The 20,501-nt window shown below is 42.7% G+C and overlaps 1 protein-coding gene across 6 annotated transcripts in view; it reads left to right on the top strand.

Annotated features, from left to right (window-relative positions):
• Positions 1-20,501, top strand: part of LTBP1 (latent transforming growth factor beta binding protein 1) — a 410,698-nt gene that overhangs the window by 39,863 nt on the left and 350,334 nt on the right. For all 6 annotated transcript variants that reach the window (XM_047852622.1, XM_047852625.1, XM_047852623.1 and 3 more), the window contains exon 3: positions 6,259-6,556. In XM_047852622.1, coding sequence (XP_047708578.1) covers positions 6,259-6,556 — 298 coding nt within the window. The remainder of the gene's footprint in view (positions 1-6,258; positions 6,557-20,501) is intronic.

Genomic DNA, 20,501 nt, shown 5'->3' with positions numbered 1-20,501 from the left:
AATCTTTGCTAACACTTGCACCTCCAGCACAGAGCCTAACCCCAGGCTCGAACTCACAAGATGTGAGATCATGACCTAAGCCGAAATCAAGAGTCAGACATTTAACCACCTGAGCCACCCAGGCACCTGGAGGGATCTAATTTTAATTCTTTTAGTTGAATGCCTATTTTCCAACACCACTAAGTAGTCCATTGTTTCTCTACCCGTTTATTATATCTCCTCCATCACCTTGCACAACTCCATATTTTAGTCTGTTTGTAAGTTTTCTGTTATATTGACCTGTTTCTCTGTCTCTAAATCAGTGCCACATTATCACTTAAAATAATTTTGTACAGTCTTTTCAATCATTTATGTAGACACTTACTTAAATTGAAAATAACGATAGATTTGTTTCTTCCTTCCAGTTCTTAGACCTTTTATTTCTTTTTCTTGTTTTGTCCTATTAGCTGCACCCTACAATACCACATCAATTATTAGAGGCTATTATAGGCATTTAGACTTGTTTCTGACTTTGATAGGAATGCTTCTACAGTTTCCTCGTAGTATTTGCTGTATGTTTTGGTATGCTGTTTGTTGTGGGATTTGCTGTAGGTCCTATTTACCAGAACAAGGAAATCCCCTTGTATTTCTAGTTGGCTAAAGTTTTGTTTGTTACTAGGAGTAAGTGATGAATTTTATTGGAAGTTGTTTTGCATTCATTGAGATAAATTCTCATTTAATGTTCTAACATGGGAAATTCCATAGACAGATTTGTTGACATTAAAGCCATCCTTATATTTTTGGAATTAGTTCTGCTTGCTTTTCTGTTTCTGAAATAATATTTTACTTAGGTACTTTGTACCTGTATCCTTAACTGATTTGTGTGTTAGCTTTCTTTTCATGTACTCTTCTTGCCTGATTTTGATATCCAGGTTTGCTATTCTCTTTAAAGGGCTTTGATTCTGGGGGCACCTGGGTGGCTCAGTTGGTTAAGCATCTGACATACTGGGTTCTGCACAGATGGTGTGGAGCCTGCTTGGGATTTTCTCTCTGCCTCTCCCTCTCTCTCTCAAAATTAATAAACTTTAATAAACAAAAGGGGTTTAATTCTGGGGACTGTACTGAATGTCTTGACTTTGGCAGGTCAGGATTGGGAATTTGCACCTTACAGGTCCTGGGGAGTTTGGCCTCATGGTTTTCTGCCCTGTTCAGCTTAGTATCAGGTGAATGCTCAGGGAAGAGTCTGAAGTTCTCTGAGCTATCTCTGTGTGCAGGCACCTTGCAGAAGCTCTTTTTTTGTTTCCGCTGCATCTGAACCTCTTAGGCTAATCTCCTTAACATGCTTTTGCCCTGGAAGTTTAGTAACTTGTCACAGTTTCTACCAGTGCATTGTGATTTTTCTTTTCTTTTTCTTTCTTTTTTTCTTGATGTTTATTTATTTTTGAGAGAGATACAGAGCATGAGTCGGGGAGGGCCAGAGAGAGAGGGAGATACAGAATCTGAAGCAGGCTCCAGGCTCTGAGTTGTGAGAGCAGAGCTCAAGGACCACAAAATCGTGACCTGCGCTGAACGAAGTCATATGTTTAGCCTACTGAGCCACCCAGGCGCCCTGTGATGTTCTCTTCTGTTCATCCTTGATCAGCTTGTTTCAGAGTGTCCTATCCCTTCAAACTTCTTCTAGAATACATCGGATCTGGGCTTCTGAGATGGTTTCTTTAACTGCAGATTGTTTAATGCCACTACAGATCTTCTACATTAGCAGAGTGTATTTTAATATTAATTTGTGTTTAAAAACATCTTTGGAGGATTGGAGATTTGATCGAAGATGCAACTTGCAAATGGAGTCTGGAGGTGTAGACGTCATCATGGAACGGATTAGGAGCCCACTGATTGTATTCCCTTTTCAGATGTTGTCAACTCCCACCATCCTTTGGAAAGGTGTGGCTCTGCTTTCACACCAGTTAGTGGACCAAGATGAGGTTAAAGCTCCCATCCTAGGGTACTGGAAGTTCTACGTAAGCCAATTAATGGACCTGAGTTTATAATCTCATTCGGGACATAAGAGAACTTGTTGAGATCATTAATGACATGTGGCAGAGTATAGGGAGTGATGTGAAAGATAAAAGGGGACAGGAGTTCAGGTGTCCAACAGATCACGGTGGGGCCGGTGGGACTTCATGGAGAAGGAGGTGGTTTCACATGAGCATGAGCTTGGGAGACGTGTTTTGGGACAGGGCACCATGTGCAGAGGTGGGGAGTGGTGGGCTTCTGTAGGGATGGGCAGGGGGCAGTGAGGGTGGAAGTGGGGCTTGGGCCAGGTGCAGGGGGTCTTTAATGTATCTCACAGGCAGCTAACTTGGGTTGAAAGTTTTTGAACAAAGGAGAAAAAAAAATCCAAAGAGCTGCATTTTATGAAACCCAGTCTGTCAGCAAGTCTGGATTAGGATTTTGTTCAAGTTTGGCTGCATGTTGCAATCACCTGGAGAGTTTAAGAAAAACAACAACAACAACAAAGACAAAAGCAACCTAAACTGATGTCTGGTCCCCTCCCCCAGAGATTCTGATTCAGAGGCTGGTGTCAGCCCTGGGTTTTGAGAGTTTTAAAAGCTCCCCAAGTGATTCTGATGTGTGGCAAAGCCTGAGAACCACTGCCCACCCCACTGGTAATATCTTGATGTAGTGTTTACTTATTGTGTTGAACTACTTGTGGCTGGGCAAATGAAGAATCGACTGGTGGAAAAAGTGGTTTTAAAATACTTCTGTAACATTTATTTATAATTTTCCACATAGTTCATTGCTTCGGTTAGAAAAACAGTTTTCTCATAAGTGCCTACAAATTTTTGCATTGGCCATGAAGTAGATGATGACAATATATAAACTTTTGGAAGGGACCCATAATAATCTTGAGAATTTGGTCACATGGGAAGTTTTTTTTTTTATGCATTAAAAATAAAAGGGTGGCAACATAAAACAAGCACATTTATCACAGCAAGAATTCAATAAAATAAATGCAATTGTAGGAGTGAAAACACCAAATTTGCAGTTATAAAAATGTAAATCCTAATTTGTGGAATTGTTGAATCACGATGTTGTACACCTGAAACTAACATAACACTGTATGTTAATTATACTGGACTTAGAAAAAATGAGTGTAAGAAAAATCCTAAAACACTTGCTGGTGGAAGAGTGCCTGTTTCCAAACACCGTATGTCCGTGGTTTTCAGAGCTGGGTGTGCATCTGACTCATCTAGAGGGTGGTCAGTTTGCTGGACTCCAGTCTGGGATTTAACAGACCTGGGGCAATGGAAGATTGTGCACTTCTGAAGCGCTTCTGGTGGCTGCTGCCGCTGGTCCAAGCACCACACTTTAGCAAGTGCCACACGAGAACCACAACGACATGGAGTCCCAATTTCCTAGGAGAAACGGCTTGATAAAATGTGGTTGCAGGACATGAGGTTTGCTTTTCTTTTCATGGCAGGTGAGGGGCTTACCTTGGCATTGAGGGACTCTGTCCCACCCCTCCCTTCCCTGACCCAGGTCCAGCCAGCCCCTCCTGTCTGCATGCTCCAGGAAGCTGTTGTCAGAGCCTATGGGGGGTTAGGTGGAAGGGAAAATTGTCATTCTCCGTATTCTTTTTTGTTTTTAATTCTTTTTTTTTTTAAATGGTTATTCATTTTTGAGAGAGAGAGACGGATAGAGACCACAAGTGGGAAAGAGGCAAAAAAGGAGGGAGACACAGAATCCAAAGCAGGCTCCAGGCTGTCAGCACAGAGCTCCACCAGGGCTTGAACTCAGGAACCATGAGATCATGACCTGAGCCAAAGTCGTATGCTTAACTGACTGAGCTACCCAGGTGCCCCCGTGTTATTGTTCTCTCAACATTTACTGCAGAAGGGTGGTATCATATATAGTCACACTACTATATAACATGTTCTTTCTCTTATGGTAGAAAGTTTTTATAAGTTTAAGGTCTTTATATTATTCTTTCCCTGCCTCTCACATGCTACCAAATTTGTAGAGTTAAAAAATCTCTACCCTTTGATGCTTCGAATCCCTCTTTGTCCTCCTAAAGACAGGTTCTGGTTGTATATCCTCAGTGGTATTTTGGAAAATTTCATGATTGGCCCCCATCTGGGTACCAACTTTCGTAAGTTGCTCTGTGCAGCCTTCCTGGTAGATGAGGGGACATTTGCAGCACACCTTGGGAGGGAGGAGAAGCGGAAATCATTCTCAGATGTTAAAATGAAACATGTTTCTAATTGAAAGCATGAAGAGAATGTATACATGAAAGTGCCTGGGGGGGTGATCTCTGGCAGAGGCTCAGCTCTGAAAGCCCAGTCCTGTCCTCCCTCGTGGCCACTTCTGTTCTCTCTGGGTGGAGCCCATTTCCATTTCTGTGACATTCCATAAATAACCATGGCCGAGTAGGGACCCAGTGATCATTGGTTGGCCCGGAAAATGCTGATAAATTAGAATCCTGAACCCTGGAAGTGCATAGTTTTGGACTTAGAATTCTAGAAGCCTAATTTGGGAAGAGCTCTTGGGGACCGTTTTAGAACAAGCAGTTACTGCCCTCCTGCCCCCAAACATGTATAGGTACAGAGGTTAAGGTTAAATAACAAGCTAAGGTCACCTAGGGAGCTGGTTGCATTTTTCTTTGCTTTTTAAGAATCCCTTCCCAATTTTGGAAAATTTGTCAGCCTATTCTGACACTTGGCAGTCATTTCTTATCGTTATTTTGTATAACTAATGGGAATTATATTGTAGGAAGATGGGAAAGCTGCTTCTCTCTTTTATAGAAAATCAGGAGGTTAAAGGGCTTTTAGGTTTTGGTCATTTGGCTCATCCATAGTTAAGCTTCCTCTTGTTCATATCCCTCATCTATTTTGTAAATGTTTATGGACTGAATCTGGCATTTCATTTTATGGGCGTTGTAGTAGTATGATCTGCTTGAGGACCAAGGGTTTAATTTAAGTCAAAAGTGGACTGATAACAAAATCAGTTGGTGTAAATGAGTGCATTTGGACACATAAACTGAAGGAATCCTGTCCATCAGCCTATATAACGTTAAGCTAATGAAATTTAAGTCGGTAACATCTCAACTTCTCTGGGACCTTGCCTGTGATGAAACCCACTTACCCATGACCCGTAGCCCCGCTAACTTTGAAACTCTGTCCACAAGTCTTGTGATTCCGAGTACGTGCATCCTAGCAAATAGGAGATAAAGGGCTTGCTTCTTCTTGGTTGCCTTTCATTGTCAGATTAGGAATGGTGTACAGGGCACTGGCTTTTTGAAAACAGAAGTATAAAAGTGTCTCTTGGATGATTCTCAACCTCTGTATCCTTCTGTCATGTAAAAACAAAAAAGTGAGTTAGTCTGCATTTCTGAGTCAGTCACTCCAGGCTCCAATAGCTTATGCAAGATGAAATTTGTAGCACTTTTTTGGGGTTGGGGATTGGACTTGGGCTTATCACATCTTATTTGGGTACCTGAAATTTAAACTTAAGCCACTGAGCACAATTTAAAATTTTTTTTTTCAACGTTTATTTATTTTTGGGACAGAGAGAGACAGAGCATGAACGGGGGAGGGGCAGAGAGAGAGGGAGACACAGAATCAGAAACAGGCTCCAGGCTCTGAGCCATCAGCCCAGAGCCTGATGCGGGGCTCGAACTCCCGGACCGCGAGATCGTGACCTGGCTGAAGTTGGACGCTTAACCAACTGCGCCACCCAGGCGCCCCGCCACTGAGCACAATTTAAAAAGAAAGGCAAAGCATTTTCTTAAGTTTTCCATTGCTGATGCATTTCTGATGCATTTCTGAGAGGCAGCTCTAATGAAGTGGTTAAGAATGATGACGTTGAAAAACACACACACAAAAGCAAAAACAAAAGAAAGATGATGTTGGAGCCAGTTCACTTGGATTCAAGTCCCAGCTCTTCTATTTACTCATAGTTGTGTGACCTTTGGCAAATTACATAACCCTTGTGTCTATTTCCTCATCAGTAAAACAGGCAAAATAAAACCTCTCCTTACCGTGGTTGCTGGGGAGGGGGGTGGCGTTCAATTTGTCGATACATATTAGAACCGCCTGGCACCTGGGAAGCCATTAATAAATATTAGCTATCATCATCATCATTGTTGTCCTTGTCATCATGTCTTTGAATAAGGTTTTATTTTATCGGAGAGCGTTCTGGTGCTGATGTTAAAAGCCCTTGGAAGGACTTGTTAAGTCTCCAATGCTTTTCTTCAGAGTTGTGTCTTCTGTTGTCTCCCTGCAGCAAGCTGTGTTCCACCATGCCAGAATGGAGGGATGTGTCTCCGGCCTCAACTCTGTGTGTGTAAACCGGGGACCAAGGGCAAAGCCTGTGAGACAGCAGCTGCCCAGGACACCTCATCCCCAGGCTTTGGAGGGCAGAGTCTTGCGGCTGCTTCCTCCTGGGTCCCTCCTGAGCAAGCAGCAAAGCACACTTCGTCTAAGAAGGCAGACACTCTTCCAAGAGTCAGTCCTGTGGCCCAGATGACCTTGACCCTCAAGCCGAAGCCTTCCGTAGGACTGTCCCAGCAGATTCATTCTCAGTGAGTGTTTTCAACTTGCCTCTACTCAGGAGCATCTTAATTGCTGTCCTGGGTGATTGCTTTCAATCACTCTGCCTTTCCTGCACAATTGGTAGAAATCACTTGGGTAATAATGTCTCTTCTTTCTCTTAAAGACGTTCTCCATCACGTCTTTTAAATTTTTTTTTTTTTCAACGTTTATTTATTTTTGGGACAGAGAGAGACAGAGCATGAACGGGGGAGGGGCAGAGAGAGAGGGAGACACAGAATCGGAAACAGGCTCCAGGCTCTGAGCCATCAGCCCAGAGCCTGACGCGGGGCTCGAACTCAGGGACCGCGAGATCGTGACCTGGCTGAAGTCGGACGCTTAACCGACTGCGCCACCCAGGCGCCCCTCACGTCTTTTGAACATATTTGGTATGTGTGTTTAGCCTCTGCAGGGAAGATTGACTGTAAGCATGAACCAAAGCAGTAGTGAGGATTAGAGGGATCAAGGTTGGACTGGAAGAATAAAGAGAGTTGTTTCTGGTGCAGTTGTGTTACAACAATTCTTTTGGGGGTGGGGGAAGTGTCTAGAGTTTTGAAACAATAATTGAAGAAAGGAAACAGTGCAATTTGTAAAGATACATGGAAACAGCAGGAACTCAGCTTTGCGTAGAGAAGATATTCCAGATGAGAGCCCTGGGAAAGAGCGTTTCCCAACCTCGGTAGCAGGTTAAGTGTCTCTTCTATTAACACCATGTTTACCTCCCAGTTGCCACGCACGTCCATTTTTGGTGAATGAGCTCGTGTTCTATTTATGGCAACAGGATTTTTTTCTTAGCGTTTGGAAGTAAGTGCCATTCTGAACACAATGAGGACTCCTGGCTAAGACTGCTTACCCCTGGCCTCCTCTGAGGGGCCTGAGGAGGGGCTCCTGGGCTGCACAGGGTCCTTACACACATGGTTTCCTTTTAAATAGCTACTAGACATGGATCACAAGATGCAGAGTGTGCCACAACTCTCACTTGTCATTTGTCTAGGAATGTAAAATACAGGAAGTTCTCCACTTGGAAATGGGCTTGACCCAGCGGTTCATTTGTAAGTCACTTGCTGGGAATTGTGAATACTTTTCCCCCCTAGAGACAGCTTCCACATGGTGATTAGTATCCAGTCAGCCCACAGAAGTTATTTAATCTGCTAGTGTAGATGAAATTATCCTAATTTATACTTCCCCTTCGAGTAGGCCACCTACTGTCCCTGCTGAGTGGGGTCTGCCTGCTTTTTCCTTTCACTTCTTATCCCCTGCTCCCCCCTCTTCATTCTGCTTTTTCTTTCCTTTCTTGTTGTCTCATTCTTCACTTCTACCTTGGTGAGTAGGTTTGTGGGGCTAGTTTGAAGTCTAACCACCTTGGTGCCATTTCAGTTGGAAAACACGTTCCGGAGCAAGAAGGGCTGATGGTTCCAGCCAGTGTTCAATAGTGGCTCACTCTGTGCCCAGGACTGTTTCAGGTGCTTTGCATGTATTATTAATTCACAACTCGCAGTGACCCCGTAAGGTGGGTGCTGTTATTGACCTCATTTTACAGCTATGGAAACTGAGGTTTTTGGCAGAGTGGTTAAGTAATTTGGTCAAGGTCACACAACACAGTTAATAAGTGAGTAATATTAACAAACGTTGGGCTTTAAATAGAGGCGGTCAGGATTCAGCTTCCATGCCCTGAAGGGTGGTAACTTTTTCTGTAAAGGGCCAGGTGATATGTATTTTCAGCTTTGTGGGACATAGGGTTTCTGTTGCAGCTTCTTGCTTGTGCCGTTGTAGCACAAAAGCAGCCATAGATGATGCATAAATGAATGAGTGTGACTGATCCAGTAAAATTTTATTGACGGACCCTGAAATTTGAATTTCGTATAAATTTCACACGTCACCCATGTGACTTCTTCTTCTTCTTTTGGTTTCTCCCCCAACCATTAAAAAATGTAAAAATATAAAAATTCGTAGCTCGTCGGTTGTACTAAAACAGGCGATGGGCCACCTTTGGCCCTTGAGCTCTGTAGTTTGCTGACCCTTTCTCTAAAATATAGTGGTGCTTTTTTGTGCCAGAACATGAATGTAACTGTGTATCCTTGAAATGACACAAAGCTTTGATTATATCATAGCTAGACATCTCTTTTCCAGCATTGTTCTGGATCTTAAAAACAAAGAGCAATTCTGTGTTGAACTTTGCCTCGGCAATCAAGAGTCAGGTTACTGTGCATTGCAACGATTTTTTTCTAGCGTTATTACTTACATAAACTGTGAAGTAATTTACAAGCGACATCCTTCATCTTGAATATCACCATCTACTGTTAGAATTTGACCCTCTGTGATGTGTGTGTGTGTGTGTGTGTGTGTGTGTGTGTGTGTATGGCTTGTTAGTAAGAACCATATGTCAGAAGTCAGATAAATGATTCAACTTTTTTTTTTCTTTTTTTGGTAGCAGCAGTATAATTTAGACAAGAATGTTGTGAGTCAAAGAGGTGGCTAAGGTTTCAGTTCTAACATTGCTTTGGAAAAATAAGTCCGTGGATACATTTGCTTCAGAGGCTTCATCTTCTGAATGAAGATAGTTTTCGCCATGGCATTGTTACAGGGCATGTGTGTGTGGGTGTGCCTGTGATGTGCTTTTGGGTAAGGAGAAGGGGTGGCCCGAGGTGCTAACAATTCTGACCATTTCTTAAATGATTATTTTATTTTATTTTTTATTGTAGAGAAGGCGAGTGGGGGAGAGGGGCAGAGGGAGAGAGAGAGAGTCTTAAGCAGGCTTCACGCTCAGCATGGAGTCCGACCTGGGGCTTGTTCTCACAACTGTGAGCTGAAATCAAGAGTCTGATGCTTGATGGACTGAGCCATCCAGGCATCCTGATCTTGATACTTTCTTAATGAACGCTTATAGGTTGCCCTGTTATCTGGAGTATGAAGATGTCAAAGATCCACTTCTGCATTTAAGGAGGTTTTGAGATGATAGATGAGCTGTAACATGTGAGGGACACAAAAGCAGGAGGGGTGCAGTTGGCCCACAGGTGAATTTAGGTAATGGTCTATAATCACCTGAAATCCTACTTAATCAAACTACCAAGGAGCATACATGGTAGGACTATTTTGGCTACTTTTAAGAAATGTAATAATTCTTAAGTCATCTTTTTTTAAGATTGACTGCTTTGGGATGTTTCAAGGTTTTGTTTTGTTTTTATCTATCGAAGAAGGAGATTGAGTTTCAAGGTTTTGTTTTGCTTTGTTTTTATCTGTTGAAGAAGGAGATTGGTTAAGCCTCCTTAAAGTGCTTGCAGACACAAAGATACCTAAGATATCAAAATGTTTATTTTTTTAAATGTTTTTTATTTATTTTGAGAGAGAGAAAGAACAGGGGAGGAGCAGAGAGAGAAGGAGAGAGAGAATCCCAAAGAAGTTCCATACTGTCAGCACAGAGCCCGACGTAGGGCTTGATCTCACAAAATGCGCGATCATGACCTGAGCCGAGACCAAGTGTTGGAGGCTCAGCTGATGGAGCCCCCCAGGTGCCCCTCACACTGTGTATTGAGCGTTACATCTCTTATGTGGTGTATGAAGCCGTCTTGATCTCTTATCCAGCAAGGTGTTGTGGGGCACACTCCGTGTCCTGGGCACACACTGTCTAGGGCCTCAGGCTGGAGCACTGAACGAATACACAAAATGCCAGCCTCCCTGGAGCTTACAGCCTGCAAAGTGGGAGACAGGTGGAAGTGGCATGATGAGAACACTGTGAGAAGTGCTGTAGGAGAAAGTAAACCCGAGGGAATGAATGGAGAGTGCTGGGTGGGTGCAGGGTGGGAAGGCATGAGATCTCTGGTGGTTTTAATAGGCTGTCGGGGGGGCGCCTGGGTGGCGCAGTCGGTTAAGCGTCCGACTTCAGCCAGGTCACGATCTCACGGTCCGTGAGTTCGAGCCCCGCGTCGGGCTCTGGGCTGATGGCTCAGGGCCTGGAGCCTGTTTCAGATTCTGTGTCTCCCTCTCTCTCTGCCCCTCCCCCGTTCATGCTCTGTCTCTCTCTGTCCCAAAAAATAAATAAACGTTGAAAAAAAAAATTAAAAAAAAAAAAAAAAAAAAAAATAGGCTGTCGGGGAGGACCCAACTGGGAAGGTCACATGTAAGCAAAGGCTTGAAGGATGTGAGAGCATGAACCGTGAAGACGAGTGTGTGCCTGGCACGTTTGAAGCAACAGTTAATTTAGGAAGACTGTGCTGTTAAAACTACACATTTTAGGTACGTGGGTGGTAGTTGAATTGGTTTTACCTTTGGCCAGGTTAGTTTTAGACAGCTTGATTTAGAACCAGATACAGAGCTCTTGAGGAAATCAAAGGAAGGAGCAATTGTTTCCAGATTTTGGAGTGTTGGGGAAGTGGAGGTTCCAGGGATGGCTCTGGAGATGGCGAGCTTGAAAAGATGGTTAAATTTGGACCCAAAGAACTGGATGGGAAGGGCATTTCCAGGAATGGCAATGATGTGACATCAGAAAATATGGCATATTAGTGGGGCACCTGGGTGGCTCCGTCAGTTAAGTGTCTGACTTTGGCTCAGGTCATGGTCTCATGGTTTGTGAGTTTGAGCCCCGCTTTGGGCTCTGTGCTGAAAGCTCAGAGCCTGGAGCCCGTGTCAGAGTCTCTGTCTCCCTCTCTCTCTGCCCCTCCCACACTTGTGCTCTGTCTCTTTTTAAAAAATAAACGCACATTAGAAAATAAACATTAAAAAAAAAAAGAAAGCATGGCATATTGGTTACCTACTGCTGTGTAACAGACCACCCAAAACTCAGCAGCCTGAAACAAACATTTATTGTCTGACATTCTCTGCAGGTGGGGAACCTAGGAGGTGCTTAGCTGGGAGATGTGCCTCAGTATCTCTCATGAGGTTGCAGTCAGCAGGGGCCACTCCACTAGGGCTGGAGAACCCACTGCCAAGTTCACTCAAGTCCGTGGCTATTGGCAGGAGGCTTCCCTCCTGGAAAGAGATTACTCATGGATCTCTCTGCAGAACTGCCTGAGAGTTCTCATAACATGGCCGGCTACTGGCTTCTCCTGGAGCCAGTGATCCCACACTGGAGAGAGCAAGGAGAATGCCACAGTGCCTTTGTGGTTGTCAGTCTTAAAGATACACACGTTTACTTCCACCTTATTCTACTCATTAGAAGTGAGTCATTCAGTCAAATGCACTCTTTCAAAGGGAATGAAGTTAAGCTGCGCTGTTTGAAGGTGTGAATATCAAAGAATTTTTAGACATATTTTAAAAAGACCACATTTAGGATATGATTTGATTGGAACTTAATATAGATGCAGACTAGTGGTAATAAAAGGTTGTAAGGATTGGTTAAAAACCAAGGTAAACACTTAAGATTTCCACAAAACCATTCCAAAAAGAGACAACAAAGCAAGATAGAAAAAAAAAAAAAAAGGAATAGAGAGGGAAACTATAGTTTAGAAGAGGCTTAAGGAACTCACTAATCACAATGTTTGGACTGTGTCTATCCTGATTCAAACAAACTGTAAATAAAAGTAAAAGATGATGAAGATGTATAGGAGAATCACGAAAATCTAGACATTGGAAATTTAATGATACAAGAAATGATTGTTGATTTGGGGGGGCTGTGGTAAAGGACTTCTAGTTATGTAAGGAGAATGATATTAAAGTATTTGCAGATGAAATTGTTTGATGTATGAGCTTTGAAATTATTCAGCAAGTTGAGGTACAGAGGTAACAAGATTGGCTCTGAGGGGATAATTACTGAAGCTGGATGATGGGTACATGGAGGTACAGAACTCTATTTTATTTTATTTTTAGTTTATTTATTTTGAGAGAGTGTGAGTACTTGCACAGCGGAGGGGCAGAGAGAGAATCCCAGTGCAGGGCTCGATCTCACAAACCATGAGATCATGACCTGAGCTGAAATCAAGAAAAAGTCGGATGCTTAACCAACTGAGCCACCCAGGCACCCCCAGAACTCTATTTTTGATATTTTCTGTAAGGAAGAGTAACTACAAGAACAACAACAACAAACCAAAATAAAATTTCAAGTGGGAGGAATGCTGTGGTGTTTTCCTGCCTTGGAATGAAGATTCATCTGGCTGTAGTATCTGCAGTGGGTTAGACTTAGAGGTAATTAGATGACTCTGTAACAGGTGTAGCAGTGCTGGTAATGTAGAGGAAGGAAGTGAACTCAGGAGTGACTATAAATGAAAAGCCTTGGCACCTCATGGAATGTGGGAGGCAAAGGTAGAGAGAATGAGGTGTGATCCAGACTTGGGACTGTGGGAGAAAGGAGGGGCATGGGGGTCTTTCTGACACAGCTTTATGGATGAATTGCCAGGATTATCCTCTGTATCCAGTGGCTAACAGCTGGACACTTGGTCAGGTACTGGTTTGAAAAGACTTGGCTGGGGCATTCTGGCAGTACTCATTGCTGTAGTTGGTAGTTTCATTCATGCTTTTCATGGAAGGTTTATTACGGTGGTGTTCCTTTTTCCAGTTTTGTGGGCCGCATCACAGATTCTCCATGAGCTAACGAGAACACCACGTGATGCCTGATCTTGTATACAGATCTTGGCAGTCACTTCTGATGCTTTGAACTTTTACTTGATAATAATGGAGTCTAGAAGGTCTGTACTAACCCTTCAGGTTACTCTCAAATTGCATCCTGTAGATGTTACATGCAGCTGTACGTGTATTTGTGGAAGAATTGCCACTGTTAGGTCGCAGATGTATCTCCACTGTCTGTCTTTAGTCCTATATGCAAAAAGGTGTTAATGCTTATAACTCCTACCTGGGAGACTCCACTAAGGAGCAAAATTCAAAAACGGTTCAGCTTTCCAGAGCTTTTTCACCACCTGTCAGTGTCATCATTCACACATATATTGAAATTGCCCATAAAAGTTTGTCGTCAGCCCCTCGTGCTGCTCACTGAGACTGTTTTGACTTGTGTGAAAGGTCTGTCTTTATCCTTGTTCGTCATGATGGATGCTATAGGTACTGACCATGGAACCACAAGGTGGAGGTCATGAGAGGCATTCTTGAGCTCTTAATGTCTTTTGGTCACTAGAGAATGTTGGTATAAATGACCACTGCTTTGCCAAATGGGGAGCTATTATCTGTATGGTATAAGGAGGAAGCGCTTTTGCCAGAGACACTGGACCCCAGTCCCTTGTCTTTGAGCTTGAGAAGGAAGTCTGGTTTTACTCAGGATATGGATGTCAAATCTATCTAGGGAGCTCACATGTGTCCTGTCTTTTGTCTTCCCTGGTGATGGCTCTTTTCATCATCTTATGGTGTCCTGATGTTAGAAAGGATGGTGCTTAGTTTCTCTGGAAAAATCAGTTTTGTCCTTTCTCAGACCAGGTGAGGGGACTGCATTTATGTGATGGCACCGACTTATCTCTCTCCTTCATTCTCTTCGTCCCAGGGATGCGGTGAAGAGAAAAGAAGCAAGTGAGCAAATGTTCTTTTAAAAGACAGGAGTAATTCACATGCATTCTATATTTATCAAGTGAGCTCATAGTATGCCAGATATTTTCTAAATATAGGCAAGACTCTTTAGAATCCACATTGGGATGATGGGGTCCATTTTCAAAGTTCTTGAGAACTGAATGCTCTGCATTTACTATGGGTTGGTTGATAGGAAGCAGTGTTGAGTGATGTTTATGCTGTGGAGGAGAGGGTGCTCCCCTGTCCTTTATCTCTGCCCCGCTCTTAGCTTCCGGGCACTGTGGTTGTGAGTCTTTAAAAAAACCCACAAACTATATGCTGTGATATCTACAGGGGTGGGAAGCTTGGTGTAATATTCTCTCTAATTAACAGCAACAGCAACAATAAAATGTAAGCTCATTGCCTTTATTTGGACTTTCTCATACTATCCCAATAGGTGGGAAAAACCCCAACTCATTATAAAAACTACACCAGTAGTTAAAACTTGGGAGAAGTTTCAGGCTTTTTGTAGCATGATAGTTGAGATTGGGATCTTTCTTGAACTTATTTAAAAAGCAAGGAAGTGATCAGGACTTGAATGGGCATTTTCCCCAAAGGATCTCTCAGTTTGGATCTCTCAGAGTAGAGGGGGGACCTTGCAGTATTGACCCCCCCCCCCACCGCTGATCTTCCTACGGGGTTCTTTCTATGCTTCCTCCGCTCCCCATTGTCACAACACTTACTTCACAGTCTTTTGTCTCTTTATTGACATAGGTACACAGAAGGGCTACGATAAATGTTTAATACATTTTTTGAGGTTTTTCTAGAGAAAAAAGTCTAAATCCTTGTCTGAGTATTCTTTCATGAATACCTACTTATGTTGCAAGAAGTTACCTTTTTCTCTTGGAATATACTGTCTGCCTTTGTAAAGCCCTGCACAGTTTTGCAGAATACTTTGTATTCCTGTTGTGTCTGATTGACCTAACATGTCTATACGATGAAGGTTTTGATGCTACTTGATGATGTGGAAAAAAAAGGCAAAGTGGCAGAAAATTGAAGAAGAGGAACTCAGTCCAAGGATTTTAGTGTTCACTTTATGACACTTTAGGGATGGGTGAGAACTCACAATTGGAACCAGTGACTGATTTTTATCATTTTATATGCATACTTTAAGCTTTTAAAAACAATTGAAGTGCAATTAAAATTACATACTGAAGAGTATACTAAAGTGCACACAGCCTCATGACGATCCCGAAGTGATAACACGCTCCTGCATGGACCGTACACGTCAAAGAGTGGAACACTGACAGCACGACAAAGACCCCTTGTTTCCAGATCGGACCTCTTCCTCCTTCCCAAGCTGCTGTCTTGACTTCTTACACCAGAAGTCAGTTTCTCAACAATGTATGTATAAATGAATCCCATAACGTGTATTTTTTTCACTCATTGTTATGTCTGAGGTTGACGTATGTGGTTGTGTGTGACTGTTGTTCACATTTACGTTGCCAAAGATCATTTCATCATACGAGTATACCACAATTTATTATTTGTTCCGCTCTTGATGGATGTTTGGAATTTTTCTAGTTTTTGGTTCTTAGGAAAAATGCTGTAGGTAGGCATGTGTGGGAATTCCAGAAGAAGACCTTTGCGAATTCATCAGAAAACCAAGCCCAATTGGACATGGCAATGTCAAGGTTTGAGAGGGACTTCATAATCCATTGTGCAAAGTTTGAGCATACTAGTATTTGTTGGTCAGCGCTGTTCTGTTGCTTTAAAAAAAACATGCACGTAGTGAAGATAGTGGGGTGAGATGGTGTTTGAGGAGCCGGGAGCAAGGATCCTTTTCTCCTGAGTGGGACTTGGCAGGAAGAGTGCGCTGTAGGATGGGGGTGGGGGAGGTAGGGGAGGGTAGGGGAGCTCACTTGTGTGTTTCCGTGTGTGTACCCTGCAGAGTACCACGAGGAAGGCTTGACCAAGAGTTTTGAGATAGAACTGACTGGGCTTAAGTTGTGGTGAAAGATAACATCAGGAATTGGAAACTCAAAGTGTGCAATTAAAAAGGGCAGCTGCTGGGCTAGAGTTTGTTCCTCATTTAATTGCTAGCAATTAGGCTGCTGTTTTGGTGTTGTGTAATAATTATAATAGTAGCTAATATTTACTGAGTGTTTATTCAATGCCAGTTCTCTCCTTCCTCGTCTTTTCTCTTCCGCTTAAATTTTTTTTCATGTTTATTTATTTTTGAGAGAGAGAGAGACAGAGCATGAGCAGGGGAGGGGCAGAGAGGGGACAGAGAGAGGAGACGCAGAATCCGAAGCAGGCTTCATGCTCTGAGCTGTCAGCACAGAGCCCAACGTGATGTGGGCTGTGAGATCATGACCTGAGCTGAAGTTGGATGCTCAACCAACTGAGCCACACAGGTGCCCCTCTCTTCCACTTTTAAGGACACTTGTAATTGGGCACATCTGGATAATTCAGGGTACTTTCCCCATCTCACGGTCAGCTGATGAGCAACCTTAATTTCATCTGCAACTTTAATTTCCCTTTGCCCGGCAACCTAACATATTCATAGGTTCTGGATGTGGATGTCTTTGAGGGGCCATTATTCTGGCTATTAGAGCATTTTATCAAGTACCCAATCTTGTTTTGCTGATCTTTTCTGATACTCAAGAGTGAGCTATAATCGCAAGGGATAGTAAATAATCATCAGAGTACCCTTCAATTAATAGTATAGCCAGTCCTTATGACTCTGATAAAAGTTAGATTTAAGCCCTTCACGTAGATTGAAGGTCTAAATGTGGCCCCCACTGTTCTCTGCAATCTTGGGACCAGCACCCTCAAGCACTTGTGGTGGCTGGAAGAGGGGAAAACCAAGAGCCTAGAGATGGCCAGGCAGCAGGAGGGGCCCTGGCTGTCTTTATGCCCTTAGTCTCATGGAGCTAGGGATTGAAAAGTCAACACCACTCATAAACAAGTATTTTTTGACATCCAACGGCCCCAACCACTAGACAAAGTGGCCTTGGGGCTCTGATTGCAGTTCTCCTCGGGGGAGTTGGGAAGGGGTGGGCAGACTGGAGTGGGGAGAGGGCTAGAAATGTCTCTTCCTTCAGTAGTTAGATTGGGGTTCTTGAGCCTGATAATGTATTTCCCGTATGACTATTCTCTGTTGAAATAAATTTGTGCCCCGGAAATGAATTAGTTGTCAGAGGACCTCCTGCAAACTGGTGATGGAACTGGAATGGAAACACACATGAATCCACTGATAAGCAGTTGGGATAGAACGCAACGTGGTGGACGCACGGGACCATGTACTTGAGCCCTGGCCTGCATGGTTCATTCCAAACCCAAGAATACTTTTTAGAGCCTGACTTTGGGTGTTGTGTAGATTATAGGAAAAATTCCTCTTTGCATTTGGATATGTTTGGCATTCCATGGATACCGCTCTTGAATCCTTCCAAGGTGCCCCTAGGGTTGCACTAAATCCTCTTTCCTTGTTTTCTTTGGCTTAACATTTAGTTTATGTTCAAGCAAGTGTAGACTGAATTTTAAGACTAAATTTTTATAGTGGCCTTCTGCCCCAGAGTTGCCTGGTATCAGAATAAATAACTTAGAAGATGTGAGTCCTACATGAGGGAAGAGACAGTACAGCTCATATTATGCAAAATATGCTTAAGGAAATAAAACACAAAGTTAACTTGTAAACATGCTTAGAGTTTGTATGTTTTCACTATGGTTCTCAATGTTGAGTGTATTTTTTATTCTTTTATCTGTTCCTCAAATGCCTTAGAGATGTCCTAGCAGAAATAGCCAATCCTATGGTCCCAGAGGCAGGAACTCCTAAGGGGAAAGAATGTCTACTTAAACACTATGGAGAAAAGAAACCCTAAATTTATAATCCAGGAAAAAATGTCTCATTTTTCAGGACTGCTATTTCTGGACAAGCGGTTGATGTGTTTATGCAGGATAGCAGGAGGGACCGGGAAGACTGGATGGAAATTAGTAGTGGGTTGGAGAATGGTCCTATGCCCACCAGAGTTAGGTGGGTTCTCCCATGAGTGGGGTGGAAAGTGGAAAAACTCTGACTGTCCCTTGTATCCCAGGTGCTTTGGATTTTATTGAGTATGAAGTCCAGTCCACAACTGGAGGGATCTTTTCAAAACATAAGTCTCATCTCGCCCTGCTCTGCATAAGAACCTTCAGTGGCTTCTCAGTGCTCTGAGGATAGAGATGAGTTCTCCCCTCCTGGGACATCAGACTCTTATCTTCTGATTGTCATCATACACAGGCACCGACCTGTCACCATGGCCCAGGCAGCTCATTAACCCTGTCCAGCTCCTTCCTGACACATTTTGTCCATCTGCAACCTATTGCCTCCCCTTGCACACGCTCCTCTTCCCTGTTAACACCTGTTTCTTTTATTGATTTCAGTTTCCTCTGGGAAACATTCCCTGACACCTGTTACTCCCTCAAAGATGCTCTCATGACCCCTATTTCCCCATCCGCTCCTTTCATAACATTCATTTCATTTCGTGTGATTTACTCTTCTTGGTGCAGTGCTTCCTTGGTGAATGCAAATGTATATTATGACTGCTCTGGATCTGAAAGTCTGACCATGCAGGAATGCAAATACTAGCCCATCAGCTAAGCTGCCTCAGTTTCCTGAAAGTAATCAGAAGGGACCAGTTGAATGAGTCACTGATGAGAGTAGTCAAAAGTCTTCTCAGTCATATTGCACTCCATTCTGGGGCAGTAGTTCAGCCCTGGCATCCTGTCCTTCTCTGGCACTTCCAGGCGACAGTAGGACTCGCTTGCTGTGTATCTCTGGCTGTTTTTCTTTGGTCAGGCTCTAGTTCTCTGGATCTTCTCTTCTTGACCTTTTCACTTCCAAGTCTTCTTGATCCTAGCACTTCCTAGGATGCCTGTGATAGATGTGAGGCACATTAGCAAGAAAAAAAATATGGCAGCAAAGCCCAGGCAGCCAGTCTCTTGGGAAAATTACTGAAACTGACACTGAAAATCGCATTTTATGAGCTTGAAGACTCGTTAGTACTCATGAGTATTTAATTAAATACTAAGTGATTTGCACCTTGACGCAAGATTGGCTCAGTTTTCAGACAGCAAACCGGGATGTGCAGGCAAACTTTAATTATTTTTCATTGAGAGTTATTTTTCACTTAGCGTGAAATCATTTTTCACTTAGAGTTCATAGGATTCCAGAGTTATATAATTGACCAAGTTACCTCTCAACAAAACACAAAGAAATATTTTATCAATATCACTGTCTTTGTAAAGGTTAATCCTGGGTATTTGTCCCTTTTGAGAGCTGAGTGTAATGGGAACTAGAATGAGAATGTATTAGGTACGATCTTGTTTCCATCTTCCAGTATCTTCATCCAGCACAGATCATAAAATTTTACCACTTAAAGGGATGAATGTCTTGCCTAGAGTCACATGGGTAGTAGCAGAGCTGTGACTTGAACCCGACCTCTTATACTATGATCTCCTTGCTGTTTTTTAATATGTTATTGTCTGTCTGACTCTCTGGTATCAAAATTAATGAAAAAACTTGCACAGTATTTTTGAAGCCCCAAACCTAAGAAAGAAAGAGGAGAGATGAAAAACTTGAGTCATTTCACGAGTTTTCAAGTAAAACACTGTTGTTTGATGAAATGTTTTTTATTTTCAAAAAGATCAAAATTCACTTATCAAAATGTATTCTGTCTCAAGGAGAAAATGTGAAAGTTATTTCTTTATTGTTAGTTACCAATGTAGAAGCCGTTCTCACATCTTTAAAAATTAATTGGACTGTCTGCCATGGACAGGGAGGTTATTTTTAAACAATTCTCATCTTGGGGCTTTCTTGACATGGGCATCACTTTTACTGCTTGTGAAATGCACTGCCTTATTTCTTTGCCGGATGTTGGGGTTTTGCCAAGTGCTGGTATTTGGAGATTTGATGGACAGAGTCTAAAGTGAGACATCATTCTTCCTTAATTTGTTCAAAGCCTCTTAATGCAGCAGCTAATCCTTCCTAATTATATTTCTAGGAAGGATGTTCTTAACTCCCGCAGGAAAACGACATAGACATTTTGAGACGATTAGGATGCACTGCACTCTGAGAAAAGGAATTTGAAAGGAAGTGCTTTCCGTTTCCCCTACCTCACTCAGGGAGTACAAAGACCCAGTGGCCTTTGAGGCCCTTCGTGAAACTTTTCTCTCTCTGTTCCTTTTCTGTTGCTGTGGCCCCTGTTTATCTCCTGGTTTTAAGAAGCTGTTTTGAAGGAGGAAAAAAAAAATCCTACCAAACCCATTTCCATGAATGAGGCAAGCGTTTCACAACTTAATTGCCTTCATGTCTTGAAAGGTCACCTGTAAATGTAAATAGTGGGAGATTCATTGTATTAGAAATACTTTGTAAGGTGGAAGCACTTGGCAGTCTCCCTGATTGATTTCTTTGATGCCGTGTTGCTTTGTGTTAAATTAAGGTAGTGATTTTTTTTAAATGTTTATTTTTGAGAGAGA

This window comes from Prionailurus viverrinus, chromosome A3, assembly GCF_022837055.1.
Source record: "Prionailurus viverrinus isolate Anna chromosome A3, UM_Priviv_1.0, whole genome shotgun sequence".
Taxonomy (NCBI): Eukaryota; Metazoa; Chordata; class Mammalia; order Carnivora; family Felidae; genus Prionailurus; species Prionailurus viverrinus.
Note: the sequence above shows the minus strand (reverse complement) of the source record. Positions and strands in the feature narration are given on the sequence as shown.